General features: G+C 41.4%; 7 protein-coding genes across 7 annotated transcripts; 4 read left to right on the top strand and 3 right to left on the bottom strand.

The window, feature by feature from the left end:
* Positions 1-463: 463 nt before the first annotated feature.
* Positions 464-6,588, bottom strand: LOC108040341 (interferon-related developmental regulator 1). Its single transcript, XM_017117789.2, has 5 exons — positions 5,742-6,588; positions 2,861-3,545; positions 2,546-2,789; positions 1,169-1,396; positions 464-1,103 (listed from the first exon to the last, which is right to left on the bottom strand). Exons 1-5 carry the CDS (start codon positions 5,776-5,778, stop codon positions 1,020-1,022), a joined length of 1,278 nt encoding a protein of 425 aa, XP_016973278.1. The 5' UTR covers positions 5,779-6,588; the 3' UTR covers positions 464-1,019.
* Positions 1,489-2,521, top strand: LOC108040342. The gene has a single exon (XM_017117790.2). It carries the CDS (start codon positions 1,606-1,608, stop codon positions 2,458-2,460), a length of 855 nt encoding a protein of 284 aa, XP_016973279.1. The 5' UTR covers positions 1,489-1,605; the 3' UTR covers positions 2,461-2,521.
* Positions 6,589-7,275: 687 nt separating the features above from the next.
* On the top strand, positions 7,276-9,650 carry LOC108040343 (acyl-CoA-binding domain-containing protein 5). Its single transcript, XM_017117791.1, has 3 exons — positions 7,276-7,611; positions 7,725-8,746; positions 9,268-9,650. The coding sequence occupies exon 2, from the start codon at positions 7,727-7,729 to the stop codon at positions 8,696-8,698; it is 972 nt and encodes a 323-aa protein (XP_016973280.1). The 5' UTR covers positions 7,276-7,611; positions 7,725-7,726; the 3' UTR covers positions 8,699-8,746; positions 9,268-9,650.
* LOC108040344 (peroxiredoxin-6) lies at positions 9,569-10,809 on the bottom strand. Its single transcript, XM_017117792.1, has 3 exons — positions 10,471-10,809; positions 10,221-10,413; positions 9,569-9,864 (listed from the first exon to the last, which is right to left on the bottom strand). The coding sequence occupies exons 1-3, from the start codon at positions 10,742-10,744 to the stop codon at positions 9,663-9,665; spliced, it is 669 nt and encodes a 222-aa protein (XP_016973281.1). The 5' UTR covers positions 10,745-10,809; the 3' UTR covers positions 9,569-9,662.
* A 241-nt stretch (positions 10,810-11,050) lies between these two features.
* On the top strand, positions 11,051-11,595 carry LOC108040346 (N-alpha-acetyltransferase 38, NatC auxiliary subunit). The gene has a single exon (XM_017117795.2). The coding sequence runs from the start codon at positions 11,154-11,156 to the stop codon at positions 11,520-11,522; it is 369 nt and encodes a 122-aa protein (XP_016973284.1). The 5' UTR covers positions 11,051-11,153; the 3' UTR covers positions 11,523-11,595.
* Positions 11,596-11,674: 79 nt separating this feature from the next.
* LOC108040345 (WASH complex subunit 3) lies at positions 11,675-12,874 on the top strand. Its single transcript, XM_017117793.1, has 3 exons — positions 11,675-12,185; positions 12,240-12,685; positions 12,742-12,874. Exons 1-3 carry the CDS (start codon positions 12,141-12,143, stop codon positions 12,779-12,781), a joined length of 531 nt encoding a protein of 176 aa, XP_016973282.1. The 5' UTR covers positions 11,675-12,140; the 3' UTR covers positions 12,782-12,874.
* On the bottom strand, positions 12,862-14,014 carry LOC108040347 (60S ribosomal protein L44). The gene is made up of 3 exons (XM_017117796.1): positions 13,880-14,014; positions 13,484-13,657; positions 12,862-13,106 (listed from the first exon to the last, which is right to left on the bottom strand). Exons 1-3 carry the CDS (start codon positions 13,880-13,882, stop codon positions 12,969-12,971), a joined length of 315 nt encoding a protein of 104 aa, XP_016973285.1. The 5' UTR covers positions 13,883-14,014; the 3' UTR covers positions 12,862-12,968.
* Between the last annotated feature and the right edge of the window lie 457 nt (positions 14,015-14,471).

The raw sequence follows: 14,471 nt of genomic DNA, 5'->3' as shown, positions 1-14,471 counted from the left end.
AAATTTGTCAAAGCAAAGAAAAACAAAAACCACAAAAGAAGAAAAATCCAACATATAATTTAAGCTACCATACAATTTTTGTGATAAAACAAATAAAATACAATTTATAAAACTTAAAAAAAGTATTGTTTTTCATACTTTAGCCGGGGTTTAGGACTGTTTAAATTTCTCGGAAATTTACGTCAAAAATCATTTGGGTCACAAAATTGAAATCAAAAAGTTAGTAAAGAATAAAGGCAAAAAAATGAAATTTCGGAAATTTACGTCAAAAATCATTTGGGTCTCAAAATTGAAATCAAAAATTTAGTAGAATAATGGCAAAAAAATTAATTATAACCTTTTAAAGGTTTACCTTTACTAAATTGGTTTTGAGCAACCCTTCTACAAAACCAATTGAGGGTTTATATTTTAAGAATAAAGGACCATATTTATTCCAATGCTACCAGATAATAATGCATTTGAATTAGTTTTTGTTTAAGCCTAAAAATTTATTTTACACGTATTTACTACAAAATATATGCATTATATTAGGTAAGCTTAATATGCGTAAAAAAAGCCATGTCATGCAATGACTAACTTTTCTTTTTTTGCATTTAACTATTTTAGCAACATTAAAGCAGAAATGTTTTTTGTATATTTATAATGTAAAAAAAGATCAACAACGTAAGAGGTTACCCGAATCGAAAAGCGTACAAGCTAGTCGTAACAATCGCAGTGTAAAATTAAATTCGAAAAGTATAAGATCCAAGCTGGAGCCTGCATTTCAGTTGGACAAAAACATTACTGTGCAACCGTAAAATATTTAATAATATTTAAACAATGACTCCATTATGTGGATAATAAACTAGACAAATTTTGTTAAATTATCCTGATGAATTATCCTAAATTTAGACTTAGTTTTTCAGCTTTGGCGACGCTTTGCCTGGTTCAAGCTAAAATTAGAAGCAATTCAACTAGTAAGTCCAGAGTTGGCTATCGGGTTTTGAGATGGTTTTGGGGTCAGTTGATGGAGTATACATTTAAAGAACGACGGCCGAACGCTTGTCACGATTCTTTCCCCGGGTTATGGAGCGTGCCTTGAATGCAGCTGCATTGACAAGGTGCTAGAAATGGAAAGGAGAAAATTAATATTTGCAAGTCAACAAAGGATTCATTTTGATCAACTTACTCGCTCCAACTTTGACTGCTTGACCTTGGCGTTGCCATTGATGCCGGTGTTGGTGGGACGCGGTCCCAGCTGGAAAATGTCGCGAATGAACTCGTTCTCCTGCAGTTGCGAGGTCATCCCGGGTCCCATGACCGTGCACAGGGCCGAATACTGATGGTGTATGGACCAGGAATCAAGGGTCAGGGACTCGTGTCCGAAGCGAATGCTTATTTCCGGGGAAATGTCCTCCTGCAATAATGAGATAAATAAAGTTAAAGCTAGGTAGGCTAAGCGAAAATATTCTAATCTAAATTAAAAAGTGTTTGAAATGTATCACTTTTATTTTTAGTTTCATCTAAAGCAGACTAAATTTGAAGTACGAAATTTCTTGTTAAAATAGTAAAAAATAATTTTGTCGCATTTTTTTTTTGCAATTTTTTATATAACTCGCTGTCAAGATGATGCTATCAACCTATCAGCATGACTATGTGCCACCCAATGCCAAGCGGTACGAGTTCCTCACCCGTTCAAAGGGCTTCGAGGGACACGAGGGTCCACAGGTTATCGAGTGCGAGTGCGTCGACGAGTCCAAGATCAAGATGCCGCCGAATGCGTCCAAAGACTGTGCCGGCGTTGAGTGGACAGGCATAGCTCCAATGGGCAAGCTGGTAGATCCTCGACTCATACCCACGCAGCTAACCCAGGACCAAGTGGACAAGATGGCCTTTTCGGCGGAGACCGATTGCTTCAAGCTGCAGCCGAATCGCTTCCTTAAAATCTTGCGCACCGTCTACCCAGACCTGTACGAGCGCCTGAAGGTTCTGCCCAAGGAGGAGCTGAGTCGCAGATTGGAGACCAACCGCATGTTCACCACCTATCAGATCGACTATTGTGCCATGAACGAGTATCCAGAGGGCATATACGAAAGCCTGAAGACCGAGGACGAGTCTAAGAATGCGAACAAGCTGATGAGTGAACGCAGGCCCTGCAATGAGTTCCGCTCGAACGTAATGAACGAATTGGAGCGCGAAGCGTCTACTGGCTACGAGGTATCCAGCGACGACTGCCAGAAGACGTACAAGCCGTTCAAGACCAGCTTCTCAGACTCCTCGCAGTCCATTGAATCCGGCAGCAATTCGCATTGGAACTCGGCTCCAACCACGTACCGAAAGGTGCCGACCTTCAGCGAATACATGGACTCGATAAGTCGGAATGGTTGCGTCATTATGCGCAACAGGCTGCACGATCACTCGAAATGCTTGGCCAAGTACTGCAAGCATGAGCTTAAGTTCACGTGCAATGACATGAAGTGATCGCCTGAAGTGTTGTGCATCTCATTTCCATTAAATGTGTAATACAAACCAATTAACCCGAGTTATAGTAGTATCTCTTACTCACCTCTAGGTAGCGCAGCACATCCCGGAAGGTGGCCCGCTGAGCCTTGCGATCGCGCTTGGCCCGATATTTGTGCGAATCTGTGGCCAACTGCTTCACAGCCTCCGAAAGTTCGGCGATAGCGTCCTCTAGGAAATCATCATCGTGGGCACGGCCCGACTCCAGAATCAAAGCAATAGTCTCGCCTGCGGCCATGCGGACATCCAAATGTGTAGATTGCAAAAGACCCAAGAACTTTTTAATAGATCTATAAGTAATTAAATGGTATCCTTGATTTAACTGTTACATTTTTAAAGTGTGGTACCAGAATGTACTTACGGAAACATGTTCTGGCCAGTAGTCATCAGGGAAACAAAATCTCCCGAGGGTATCAGAGTGAGCAGCAATCCCCAGGCGTTCAAAGCCTCTGCATGAAAAGTGCCCGCCTCAGCGGTGACCGATACCGGTGTCTTATCATCACCCCGCAAATAGCTCCCGGCGAAGATGGCCTCAAAGCACTGCATCAGTTGCACCAACTCCCCGACATCCTCGCAGCCCAGGAAGCTCAGTAGTCCCAAGGCTGTGCAGCACTTGGCCCGAGCATCGAAGCCTACTGACTTGTCCTGAACGGTGTTCAATAGGAACTGATTCATAGCCTTAGAAATGCCCTCGTCGCCGCCCATTTGGAGCACAAGAAGAGGGGCGAGTCGAGCGCCCCACACCTGCTCCTGGCCCTTGCCTCGGCGAATGCTCTTCTCAACGAAGTCCATTAGTGTCATCTTGCGGTCCTCAACAAAGTCCGGCATGTAGCGGTGCATGAGCAGCTCGCAAATTGCTTGGAGAGCTTGGACACGAGTCTGAGCCGACTTCTCGGTAGCCTGTTCCAGAGCCTTTTCGAACTTCTCCTCGAATCGCTCATTGGCCAACTCATCGGTGGCCTCCGAAGAGGCGACCTCCGAGACGTGAGAGTAAACGCTCACATTGTCGAAGGACTCATCCTCAGAATTTGAGTCATTGGTGCGGCCTGCAAAAAGAAAAACTATAAGTTAGAAATTCTAAAGAATTTTATAGGGTGTTGTGCTTAAAGCAGAGGTGGTTCATTAAACGAATTATAAATATAAATCATATGACTGCTGAAAGCCATCCAGGTTTTGGTTCTTAAAAAACTAGACCTATTTGGTTTTTAGTTTTGTTATATTAAGAAATGTAACTAAGATAATGACAATGTACAAAAATGAGGAGAATCAATCTACATATGTATTAGTAGACTACGTTTTTTAAAAACGCATTTATTATTTGGTTTCATATATGAAGTGTTTTCTGATACCACCCTCGTACATTGTTCATCAAACTGTTTCAACTTTTAGACCAGTGTTTGTCAAACCATTTGAAATGAGGCAGCGAATACGTATTCTTAACTTTTCCGTCTTCGAGCAGTTTTCATTTGGCTGTGTACTCATTCCGATGTGAACATATATATATGTACAGACAAATTAGAAATTCAATTACATGCTTGCAATGACCTTCACAACAAACAGTTTGGGAGCCAATGTTGTGCAACAAGTTTTCTTTCTTTTTCTTTCTCTTTGTTGCTTGCTAACTGCGTCGAAGAAAACCCGTCGACGTCCACAACTTTCATTATGGCGATTTTCCAGTGCCTGTTTTCTATTTGGGGCAAGGTAGTTTCCGCCTCGTGTTTTTTACCTTTCACAAAAGCTCAATCGAACTACACAAGCATGCTGTAACCGCTGGCCAGAAAATAGAAAAATAGTGGAAAACAGCTGGTTTGTTTGAAAGTTGTTTGGGTTAGATTCGGGTGAGTAAACCATCTGTGTGTTTATAGAGAAACTATACATAATACAAAGTTGCATCATTTTTAGGTCACCAATCAAAAGTACTAAGAGGAAAGTTTTCTAACGAACGAAAACTTCCGCGTCTATATTTTTAAACTGAAGGTTTTTAAGAAAAATGATAGCCCTTACAAATACCCCAAACATTATTTTGGCACTTTGTGAAAAGTTTTTTAAAAATTCTCACTTGCTTAGTACCTATTTAATTTAATGATTTATTTCAATTTAATTTTGCACTGTTTTTCATATATATTTTTTGATAATAAAATCTGTCAAACTTGAACAAATATTCGTAATCTTATATCATTAAGAACAATGGATAAAAATTATCCATTAAACCTTTACGAAAATTTCTTGGACAAATGTACACCACATTTCTAAGAAAAACCCTAATGTCTTGATAAACAATTCCGAGCCCTGTGATAACATACCCACTGATACCCTGCACCGAGGTATTCCCGGCTGCTAGTTGTTATTGGCGTGATTCTGATAAGCTGGCATTGAACGTTCACATATGTGTTGACTGGCTGTATATGTACGAATTATTGTTTGAAATATATATTTACTTACAACTGTGCTCAAGATAGTAGCATTTATTTCAAAAAATAAAAATGTACTGACTAACCTTAGCTACGAAATGTTGAATTGCAATCAAAATAACTTTGATTTGTTTTTTGAACGTTGAATTTACACCTACTATCTTGAGGACAGCTGTATATACATCTATATTGAGTGTTCCGCTGATTACTTGTATTGTTGCGTAGCCAGCTGAGCGCGTGAAGAGCTTTTCGTGCCAGCACAGCAACAAAATGAAAATAATTATTTCGAGGGTATTGCCAAACAGGTTGTAGGCAGCACAAAGCTTTCTTCGTTTTGGAAGCCAACGAAATACACAAAACAGTGCACGGTATTTATTAGTCAGTGCATGAGTAATGCAAAGGTCAAATCGAAAGCAGCTGTGAAAAATTTCCCCTGCATTGCTACACTTAAAGAAAATGTTGATGGGATTATGAAGATCGATTTAATGACATTATTCATTATTTTGGACCTGATGTTATTTTAGAACCTTTAATTGTGATATTCAACTAATATTTATTAGGGTAAAAAACTATACAAAATCTGCACATTTGGGAGAACGTTTAAATTTGATTTCAGAATATCGAAATTATTTTACTTTAGGATAATGTAATCTTGTCCCGGGCTTTTGTTTACCAGAGGAAAAGGATTTTGGCTCTAACCTATTATGCCATCTTGTGCGATGGCTTTTGAGGAATACACATATCAACAAGACATAAGATCTATAAAAATATATTAGATCTTGTTTTTTTTTGTCCTGTGTGCACCCACACACATTTCTCTTTGTGACTCACCTTTGCCTGCTGCTGATTTCTTGTTGCGTCTCGGCATGTTGCTGTTGTTTTTGCGTTGTTCACGTATTTTGTTTGAACTCGACGACGACGTTTTGGTTTCTATTGTTTGGCCTGCTGCTTCAAACACAAAGAACAAATACGAAAAAAAAGATGTTTTGTAGCCGAGTGTCCTTTTTCCTTTCAAAGATGGCAAAGTCTACACGACGGCGAAAATGTCTACACTCCCGTCGCTTTGGCGGCAACTAAAACGCACGTGTTTGCTCCGATTTTATTGATTTCTTTAGGTTAGAAAATTGGGTTCTTAATTTTTTTCTTGAGCTGGGTTTGGTTTGGTTTGGTTTCTTTTCTTTTTTGTTTTTTTAATTCGAAACGTTTCCGATCAGGACGCACCTATGCAAAAGCTTTGGTGTTTCCAATTTTTGGCAATTCTACACGACTGTCTTTGCCGTTTGCAATTGTTCAACTCCGATCGCGATTGTTGCGGGCGTATCTTATATATAGTCTGCTGATACTGCTGCTGCTGCTTGGCGATAATACAAAAATGTCGTACTCTGGTCGTCGTTGCAGCAAATTTCATGTTTAATTGCAATGAAGTCACCACTCCGCTTCCTTAGTTCGCAGCTCTTGTGAAATTGACTTTTTTTTCCCCGATTTCCGATGCTATAGCGTGTTGAATCCCTCCGAAATTGGTAGTTCGATATGGGCCAGCTATGGCTCTTCGCGGACTTTGCGGTTGCAGCTTTCGGAAAGCTCTGCCTGGCGTTTGTTCAAAAATAATGCAAATAATTAAGCACTTCGATTGCTGATTTTTACGAAATGAAAAAGTGAGTGACCGTCTGTAAAAACGGCGGAGAATACCAAAGATGATGGTTGTAAGTCAATTAGAGAAGGCACACGTTCGCTTAAGCGATAGTTTAAGTCTTAATCGATATTTTCAATTAAATTATTTCATTCGTTAATATTAGTTTGCTGAAATGGTTAACTGTTTTATCAGGAACTTTGTCTGTTCCCGCAATGCCTAGTACAGCACCTATGGTTTTTCAAATATCCTACAATTGTTAGCTCTGCAATGCTGTACAAGTAGACCTGTTTTTCATATGGCGTTAGTTAAATGATCTATGGTTTTATGCCTTATCATTGAATCAGTTTACCTTGATCAAGATAATTAATTTAAGTAAGTGAACAGTTTTTGTTAATCTGAAAAAAAGTTGTACCTAAGAACAATAAATTCATATTTGGGTCTAGCTAGGTCGTTCTAAATTTATTTGGCGGTGGCATAAAACGAGCAGGATAGATATTTAAAAGTTAATCATTTTATTTCTTAAGTTATTGCAAACAATAAATCTGTGGTTTCTTCACCTATAGTTTGAATATATGTAGTTTCTGAATCAAAATGTTATTTTTCTGCTATAAATAAGTAAGATCGCCCAAAAAATTCAAACTAAGATCGCAATTCCCGCCTTGCATCCTATCTCTAACGCCAATTAACGGCTCATCACTCGTTTGATACTTTTATTGCAGCCCTGCGCACACCCACACACGCACAGACACACGTACGCGCTCAGCGATTACCAGAGAGAGTTTTCGAGTTTTTGTTTAGTTTTATTTGATTGCAACTCGAATTAAAGGCTGAGACGAGCGCAGCGCACAACAATATAATTGCGAGGTCGATAAGAAATACGGTAGGGGAAAAGCTCTAGCCGCTTCGAAGCTCAGAAGACTGGACTTCAGAACTCGAACTTTGTCACCAGCGCATCCAAAACGTCGCCCCAAAAATTTATGAATAATAATAATAATAAAATAACGAAAGACAACAAAAGGGGGCCCCGAAATCGGTTTGCAACACCCGCGGATTGCACACAATAATTAGGTAATTTGTAAGCGACGTTCACCTGTTTAATCGGTGAACTTGGCACCGTCTGCCCAAATACATATATATCTTATCGATCGAGTACACTGGCTAATCTCCAGATAATCTTGCAGGAATGGCGGCGATTGAGGAGCGTTTCCAGGCGGCGGTCAACGTGATCAAGGGCCTGCCCAAAAATGGACCTTACCAACCCAGCACCAGTATGATGCTCAAGTTCTACGGACTATTTAAACAGGCTACCGAAGGTGGATGCGATCAGAAGAAGCCCGGTTTCTGGGACATTGTCGGCAAGGCCAAGTGGGATGCCTGGAATGATAACCGGCATTTGACCAAGGAGCAGGCCATGCAACGATATGTGGAGAGCCTTCAAGAGATCATCGAAACCATGTCCTTTACAGAAAACGTACAGAACTTTGTAGGCAGCCTTGATGGTCTGGGAAACATTAGCCTGGACGAACTGGAGCTGGTTTCACCCGGCATGCGGGAACTGGCCGAATCGCATCCCAACTCGCCGTTTCATTCGCGCACCAACAGTCCACAGCACGGGTCCAGTTGCAATAGCGAGGCGGAGGTGGAAGTGGAAGTGGCTGCCACACAACCGCTGGCCTCGTCCGAAACGATAAAAGAGAATGGCCACAGTTCGCCGCCATTGACCAATGGTTTTGTTCACAAATCTGCAAGCTTCACACAACACGACACAACTCACAACTATACCAGCAACAGCAGTGTGGCCATTGTGGAGCCCTCGGACGATGAATACGACGATCCCTATGACCTCAGCCATGAGCTGACAGAGGCGATTGCCCAGAACACGGACTTGCTGCGTCAAATCCAAGCGGCCATCTCCCGGATGAATAGCGATGTGGGGGCAGTGCAGCAAAGGGTGCGCAGCCTGGAGCAGTCGCTAAACGAGTTTCGAACTGGACAGAAGGCAGCGAGGGGAGCGGTGAGTCAGCCACGATCACTGCCCGCCTGGTGGCCCTTCAGGAACATCTCCCCGCTCTGGTTCGCCGTCCTGGTCCTGTGGCCTTTCCTGGTGCGACGCTTTGCGCGGATGCTGCAGACCACTCCGCAGCGCAGACACTGACGCATAGGAGGAACAATTTTAGCGGGATAAAAATGTGGTAGTTAAATTGTAAGTACCTTTTATTCTTAGACTTTGTAAATCCAGATTTTTAGGGAGAATCGACTCTTCTTTAACTTTAGTTTTCAACAATATTAACAATTAATTCTCATAGTTTCCTAGCAATTCCCCTATATATCAGTTTATCACGCTCTTTATTGTTTATATTCAATAGGAATTCCCGTAAAGATTCATGATCATATGGAACCTGTTTGGTAGCGAAAGCTTTTACATCTTATATTGTACATATTTGCATTTCATTAACATATTCAAGGAAACGGTCACTAAGCAAACTCAGGTTGTTGAATATCGTTAAGTATTTGAACAAGGGAAAGTGCTTTTGGCTCTTGAGTTCATACTTCTTATCAGTAATTAGGGTTTAATTGTAGACAGAGTTGGCAAATACTTAATATCTGGGAGTACCTTCTGGCTTAATTTATTTATTGGCAGGTCCAAAAGTGCTTTGATTATATAAAATTCTGTAACACATTAAGATCAACATATTAATATAATATTACCCTTTTCATTTTCAGTTACCTTTGGTTACGGGCACAAGCTTGGTCTTTCGCTTTCTTCTTTCCTCGAAAGCGCTTCAGTTATTGTACAGAGTTGGCCTTATTTATACTTTTCTAACCCCAGGGTTATCCAGTTGCAATACTTTACCTTTTTTATATACGTCTATAGGTATATTGAATGTATATTTATTTTGTACACACAAATCGCGACCTTTTTTGTCACATTCCCCATCTGATTTAGTTTGTAAGTCGAATGTTTTTGGCACTTTTGTCTGGCAGGAGGCGTATTTTAGCACGCTAAAAACGCAGTCCTGCTAAATACGGTTGTAAGCGTATACTTTATTGTGCATTATTTTGTTATTAATTATAATTTTTGTAATAAAGTCATACTTGAAAGAAAACCATTTGTATCCTTAGGGCTGAGGAGTGATCCGGAGATAACTCTTTCCGGAAGGAACTTCAATTGTTTCGATGCCATTGGGAAAGAGCTTTGGAACATCTTCGTTTTTAACGGTTGGCAAAACCATGCACTTGCCGCCCTTTTGCCAATCTGCAGGCGTGGCCACGCTCTTTGTTTGGGTCAAATGAAGTGAGTCGATGACTCGAAGAATTTCACTGGAATGGGGCACAAGAAAAAGATAGTTAAATATTTGATCTTTGAAGTGTATAAATTTATTTATATTTCATGGTAAGTTTGTAATCGCTTCCATAGCCTTAATCATTATAAGCATCGTATATAGTTTTGAGTAAACTGCATTAAATAATTATATTTTACTACGTTTATATGCACGATTTGTTAATATGAAAAATTACAGATCGGGGTTATTATCAACAGTTTGTCTGATATTAAAATGATTAAATGTAAAGCGATGAAGTTTTGGTAATTATTTTAATTCAATTTAAAATCATTTTGAATGTTAGAAGTATAAAGATGAACATACAATTCTTAAACATACACGTAAGATACTCACTCGAAATTGCGACCTGTGGTAGCAGGATACAGGATGGATAAGCGTAGCTTCTTTTTGTCATCCACAACGAAAACTGCGCGACAGGTAAGAGGAATACCCTCAGCATTGAGCTCATCCTTGTCCAGCATGTTGAACTTCAGGGCCAGTTCCCGCTTATCATCCGCGATGATGGGATAATCGAAGCTGTTAAGCTCTGTAATCGGAAACTTGATTAGAAGGATTCTTAACACAAGACCCAAACTGAACCCACTGCCAAAGCTCTTGATATCCTCGATCCAACTCTTGTGCGATTCTACGGTGTCACAGGACAAAGCAATTGGCTTGACTCCTCGCTTGAGGAATTCCGGAACTAAGGCCGCCACTCTGGCCAATTCCGTAGTGCAGACCGGCGTAAAATCCGCCGGATGGGAGAACAGAATAGCCCAGCTATCGCTCATCCAATCGTAAAAATCTATTTTTCCCACACTCGTTTCGGCAGAAAAGTTGGGAAACTGATCACCAATATTTAAGGCCTTGCCCGACATAATGGTTGGTTTAAATAATTAGGGATAGCGAGGAACCTGGGTTTATACGAAACAAAATTGCCGCAAAATTGGAATCAGCTGATTGCGTCAGGGTGACCGTTTTAATTGTAAGCTAAGCACCAGGGCTACAGTTAACGATTGAGTCGGAGCTTACGTTAAAAAACAATGCGCCTTATTAATTAAGTTTTAAATTATTTTCTCAGTTATAAATAATACAAATAAGACAACTAGTATAGTGTCTGAAAATTACATAAATGTCGACTTATCATAATCATAAAAAGTCCAGTCAACCGAACCAGTTCAGTTTTTATTGCATCCCTGCTTATTACACACAATATACTCAAAATCGCGCATGGTAAACACAATTAATTTTTCGTATTTATTTTAATTCCCCTCGAAGGAAGAAACCATGACTGATCTGAGCATCAGTGGACAGCAGGTGCTACCAACACCACCTCCACCAACAGTGCCGGAGCCCTTCAGGATCACCACGAATGCCCCACACCAGATGAACGATGCCAGTTTGACGCCCGGAAGAAGGAAGCTGCAGAAATGGTTGGGACGTGTCCTTCGAATCGTCATCACTGATGGACGTGTCCTGGTGGGATTCTTCAATTGCACCGATCGGGATGCCAACATCGTACTGTCCATGTGCGCCGAGTACTTGGTGGAGGGCCAGGAGCCCCGGCTGTTGGGCAACGTCATGGTTCCGGGCAAGCACATCGTATCACTCAACATCGACGAGCCTGATCCGCAGTCCAGTCTCCTGGTGCAATAGCTGTCAGTCCGCTATTAGATCTTTTATGTTAATAAACCCGTATAAATAAATTTTTTCGAGTACGCTTATAAAACTTCACGGTGGTGATGATAGATACATATATTTACAAGGCAAGAGGATGATGCTCTGACCCTATTAAGCACTCGTATTATTTCTTAATCAGTGTCAACCATGTTTGTAGGGGTCTCCGGATTTTGCAAAATTAATGAATCGGGATTGTAGTGACTGGTTTAAACAAAAATTAACTTCATTGTACCATACATGCCTTCCAACCTTTTATGAAAACACTACAAGCCTAAATCCTCATATCAAAAAGATAAAACTTACCATGAGCGAATACCAATTGCCGATTTTGCATTTACAATAAATTATATTGGATAATCTTTTAATTTACCCTAACCGAAGCTTGATTGAACCTTTGAGCCCCCTTTTATTTAATCATAAATAAATATGAACCAAATACCCTTTTCTGCATACACTCACATATTTTTAAATTAGGCGCACTCTTTACTTTTTTTAGTTATGAGGGAAATACCGACTTGTTAGTTAGCGTTATGCCAACTACCCTGACAACCCTACAGAGATATAATAAAGACGGCTGACAAAAACAATAAAATAATGGATGCAACTTCAGCAATTACAGGCGATGTGGATAAAACACAGGTAAAGGAGCTATAACTGAAGATAACAGACACTGCCACAAATTAGTTCTTCTAGATACCGCCGCTGAATCAGAAGCGCATCCTGGCCTTCGTCAATCACTTCCTCGTCAGCACTTGCACCTTTCTAAATGAGTTCGCCCTGGGCTGTGAGACCAAGTTTGTGGAGATGGAGCGACAATTGCAAAAGACCGAGGCGGCTCTCATTATTTTAGAGGCCAAGCTGGCTTCCATACCCACCGAGCACCATGTGACGGAAGAGGCCCCCAGTATCCCAGCGCCATCCACGGAAACCAGTCCGCTTGAAGTTCCCATTTTGGATTTAGAACTCCCAGCCGGTGACAATGAACCGGGAGAACCGCAAGCCCCACCGGAATCCTTAGGAGTGCGAGCTTGCGAGGATCTGCGCTACAGAAAGTTCTTTAAAATGGTTCAAGTTGGAGTGCCTGCGCCTGCAGTAAAGCAGAAAATGCAATCCGAAGGCCTGGAGCCTCGTCTTCTAGAGTAAGAGGAATGCTTATTATTCCTGTAAACTATATCAACCGCATGTTGTATTCCAGCACCCCTGATTTGATCCTGGCAGATGGTCTGCGTGAGTGAGGTACTTGAAGGAGCCAACAAGCACAACTTGTGATATAGCACACCGTGCTACTCTTTTCAATTAAACATTTTGGTAAAGCTTTACGTCTACAATTTAATTTGTTTTATTTGCCACTATGAGGCGGCTCGAAAACAACTTAAAACCACTTCGATAGCAAAAAAGGTTCGGTTGGATGAAGGAGCCCGTCTAGAACTGGATCATCTGTCCCTTGCGCTTCTTGTCGCCGCCCAGCTCGAAGTGCTTGCAACGCTTCAGGGGAGTCTGCTTGCGGAACTTGCACTCAGTGCATTCCATACGCAGCACAATCTTCTTGGTGGTCTTGGCCTGAAATGGAATAAGAAATCAGGATAAGCAAGGAGAACGCTGTGGTTAAGGGAGCGGAATGTTGTCAGAAGCTGCAGGTGAGGCGCCATTGGCATGAATGCCACATGACGGTGCCTTCTCGGCCGCACCAGTGCAACAACAATTTTGATCTGGCACAGTTTGTTCCCACCAAAAAGCCGAATGCTCAACGAGCGCAGCGATTTAGTTCTACGAAGCGCCATTTTGGGGAACCACTTGCTACCAAGACTGTCGGGTATTCTATCAGGAATGAACAATTAAGTTGAAAAATGGAATAGCACACGAAAATTGTTCCTGGATCTACGACAGTCTGGTGACAAGTGGGACGGGAGGGCGGTCTTTAACCGGACGAGACTCACCTTCTTCCTGAAGATGGGCTTGGTCTGACCACCGAAACCCTGCTGCTTCCTGTCGTAACGCCTCCTGCCCTGAGCACCCTTGCGCTCCTTGGACTTCTTGTACTGCGTCACCTTGTGCAGCTTGTGGACCTTGCACTTCTTGCAGAAAGTGCGCCGTTGTTTTGGTACGTTCACCTGGCGGGCGGAAAACACAGAAATCAATTGGTATTTGAAATTTTTTAGTCAGCGACACTCGATATTTTCGAGCCTATCAGAAACGCACGTATAGCTCGGCGCGGCCCTCGACATTGCGCTCGCGGTGCCAGCCACGCTGCCATATCTGCCTGCGCAACGGCCCGAATCCATCTCGGTCATATTTTACGCGGATTTTCGGCAATTCGAAGAACAATAACGTACCATCTTGATTTCAGGTTGCGAAAAAGATGCAAAATTGCACTATTTCACTAGCACGTGTTTGTAAAATTCAAAATTGCCCAATCGCAACTTCTCCGGAAACGAAGCGAAAAGAAAAGGAAAGAAGAAGAGTCGCTAGAGGCGAGCAGCAATTAGTGTGGCTGTGTTGGGCCGCGTAAGAATCGTGGATTTGCGAGCGAGTTGGTTATAGTTGCTACGTACCATAGTACTTCTTTGTACTGGTCCATCACTACTTCGGGCTTTGTATTATAATTAACCAAACAAAAAACAAACATCCCACGGGCCGGATTCATATCCGAAATCAAAGGGGGCTGTTTTTAGAAACGCCGCCCGTAATAATAGGCTTTTATACTCAAATCCTCAAAAAATTAAAAATATCGATAGTCGATTAAGCGCTTTATTAGCCTACATTTTCTAATACAAATTTACGTTTGGAGCTGCAAAGAGGGTGCTCGCAATGTTCACCCACCACGACATTTAAATATGTTTAAAAACTAATAATAAACTGATACATTTTTTAAAAAATGATTACATATCAACAATGGACCGAAATGAATTTCTGGAACATAGTTCA

The sequence above is a fragment of the Drosophila rhopaloa genome, unplaced genomic scaffold (assembly GCF_018152115.1).
Source record: "Drosophila rhopaloa isolate 14029-0021.01 unplaced genomic scaffold, ASM1815211v1 contig_2, whole genome shotgun sequence".
Taxonomy (NCBI): Eukaryota; Metazoa; Arthropoda; class Insecta; order Diptera; family Drosophilidae; genus Drosophila; species Drosophila rhopaloa.
This window is presented reverse-complemented; position numbering and strand designations above follow the sequence as displayed.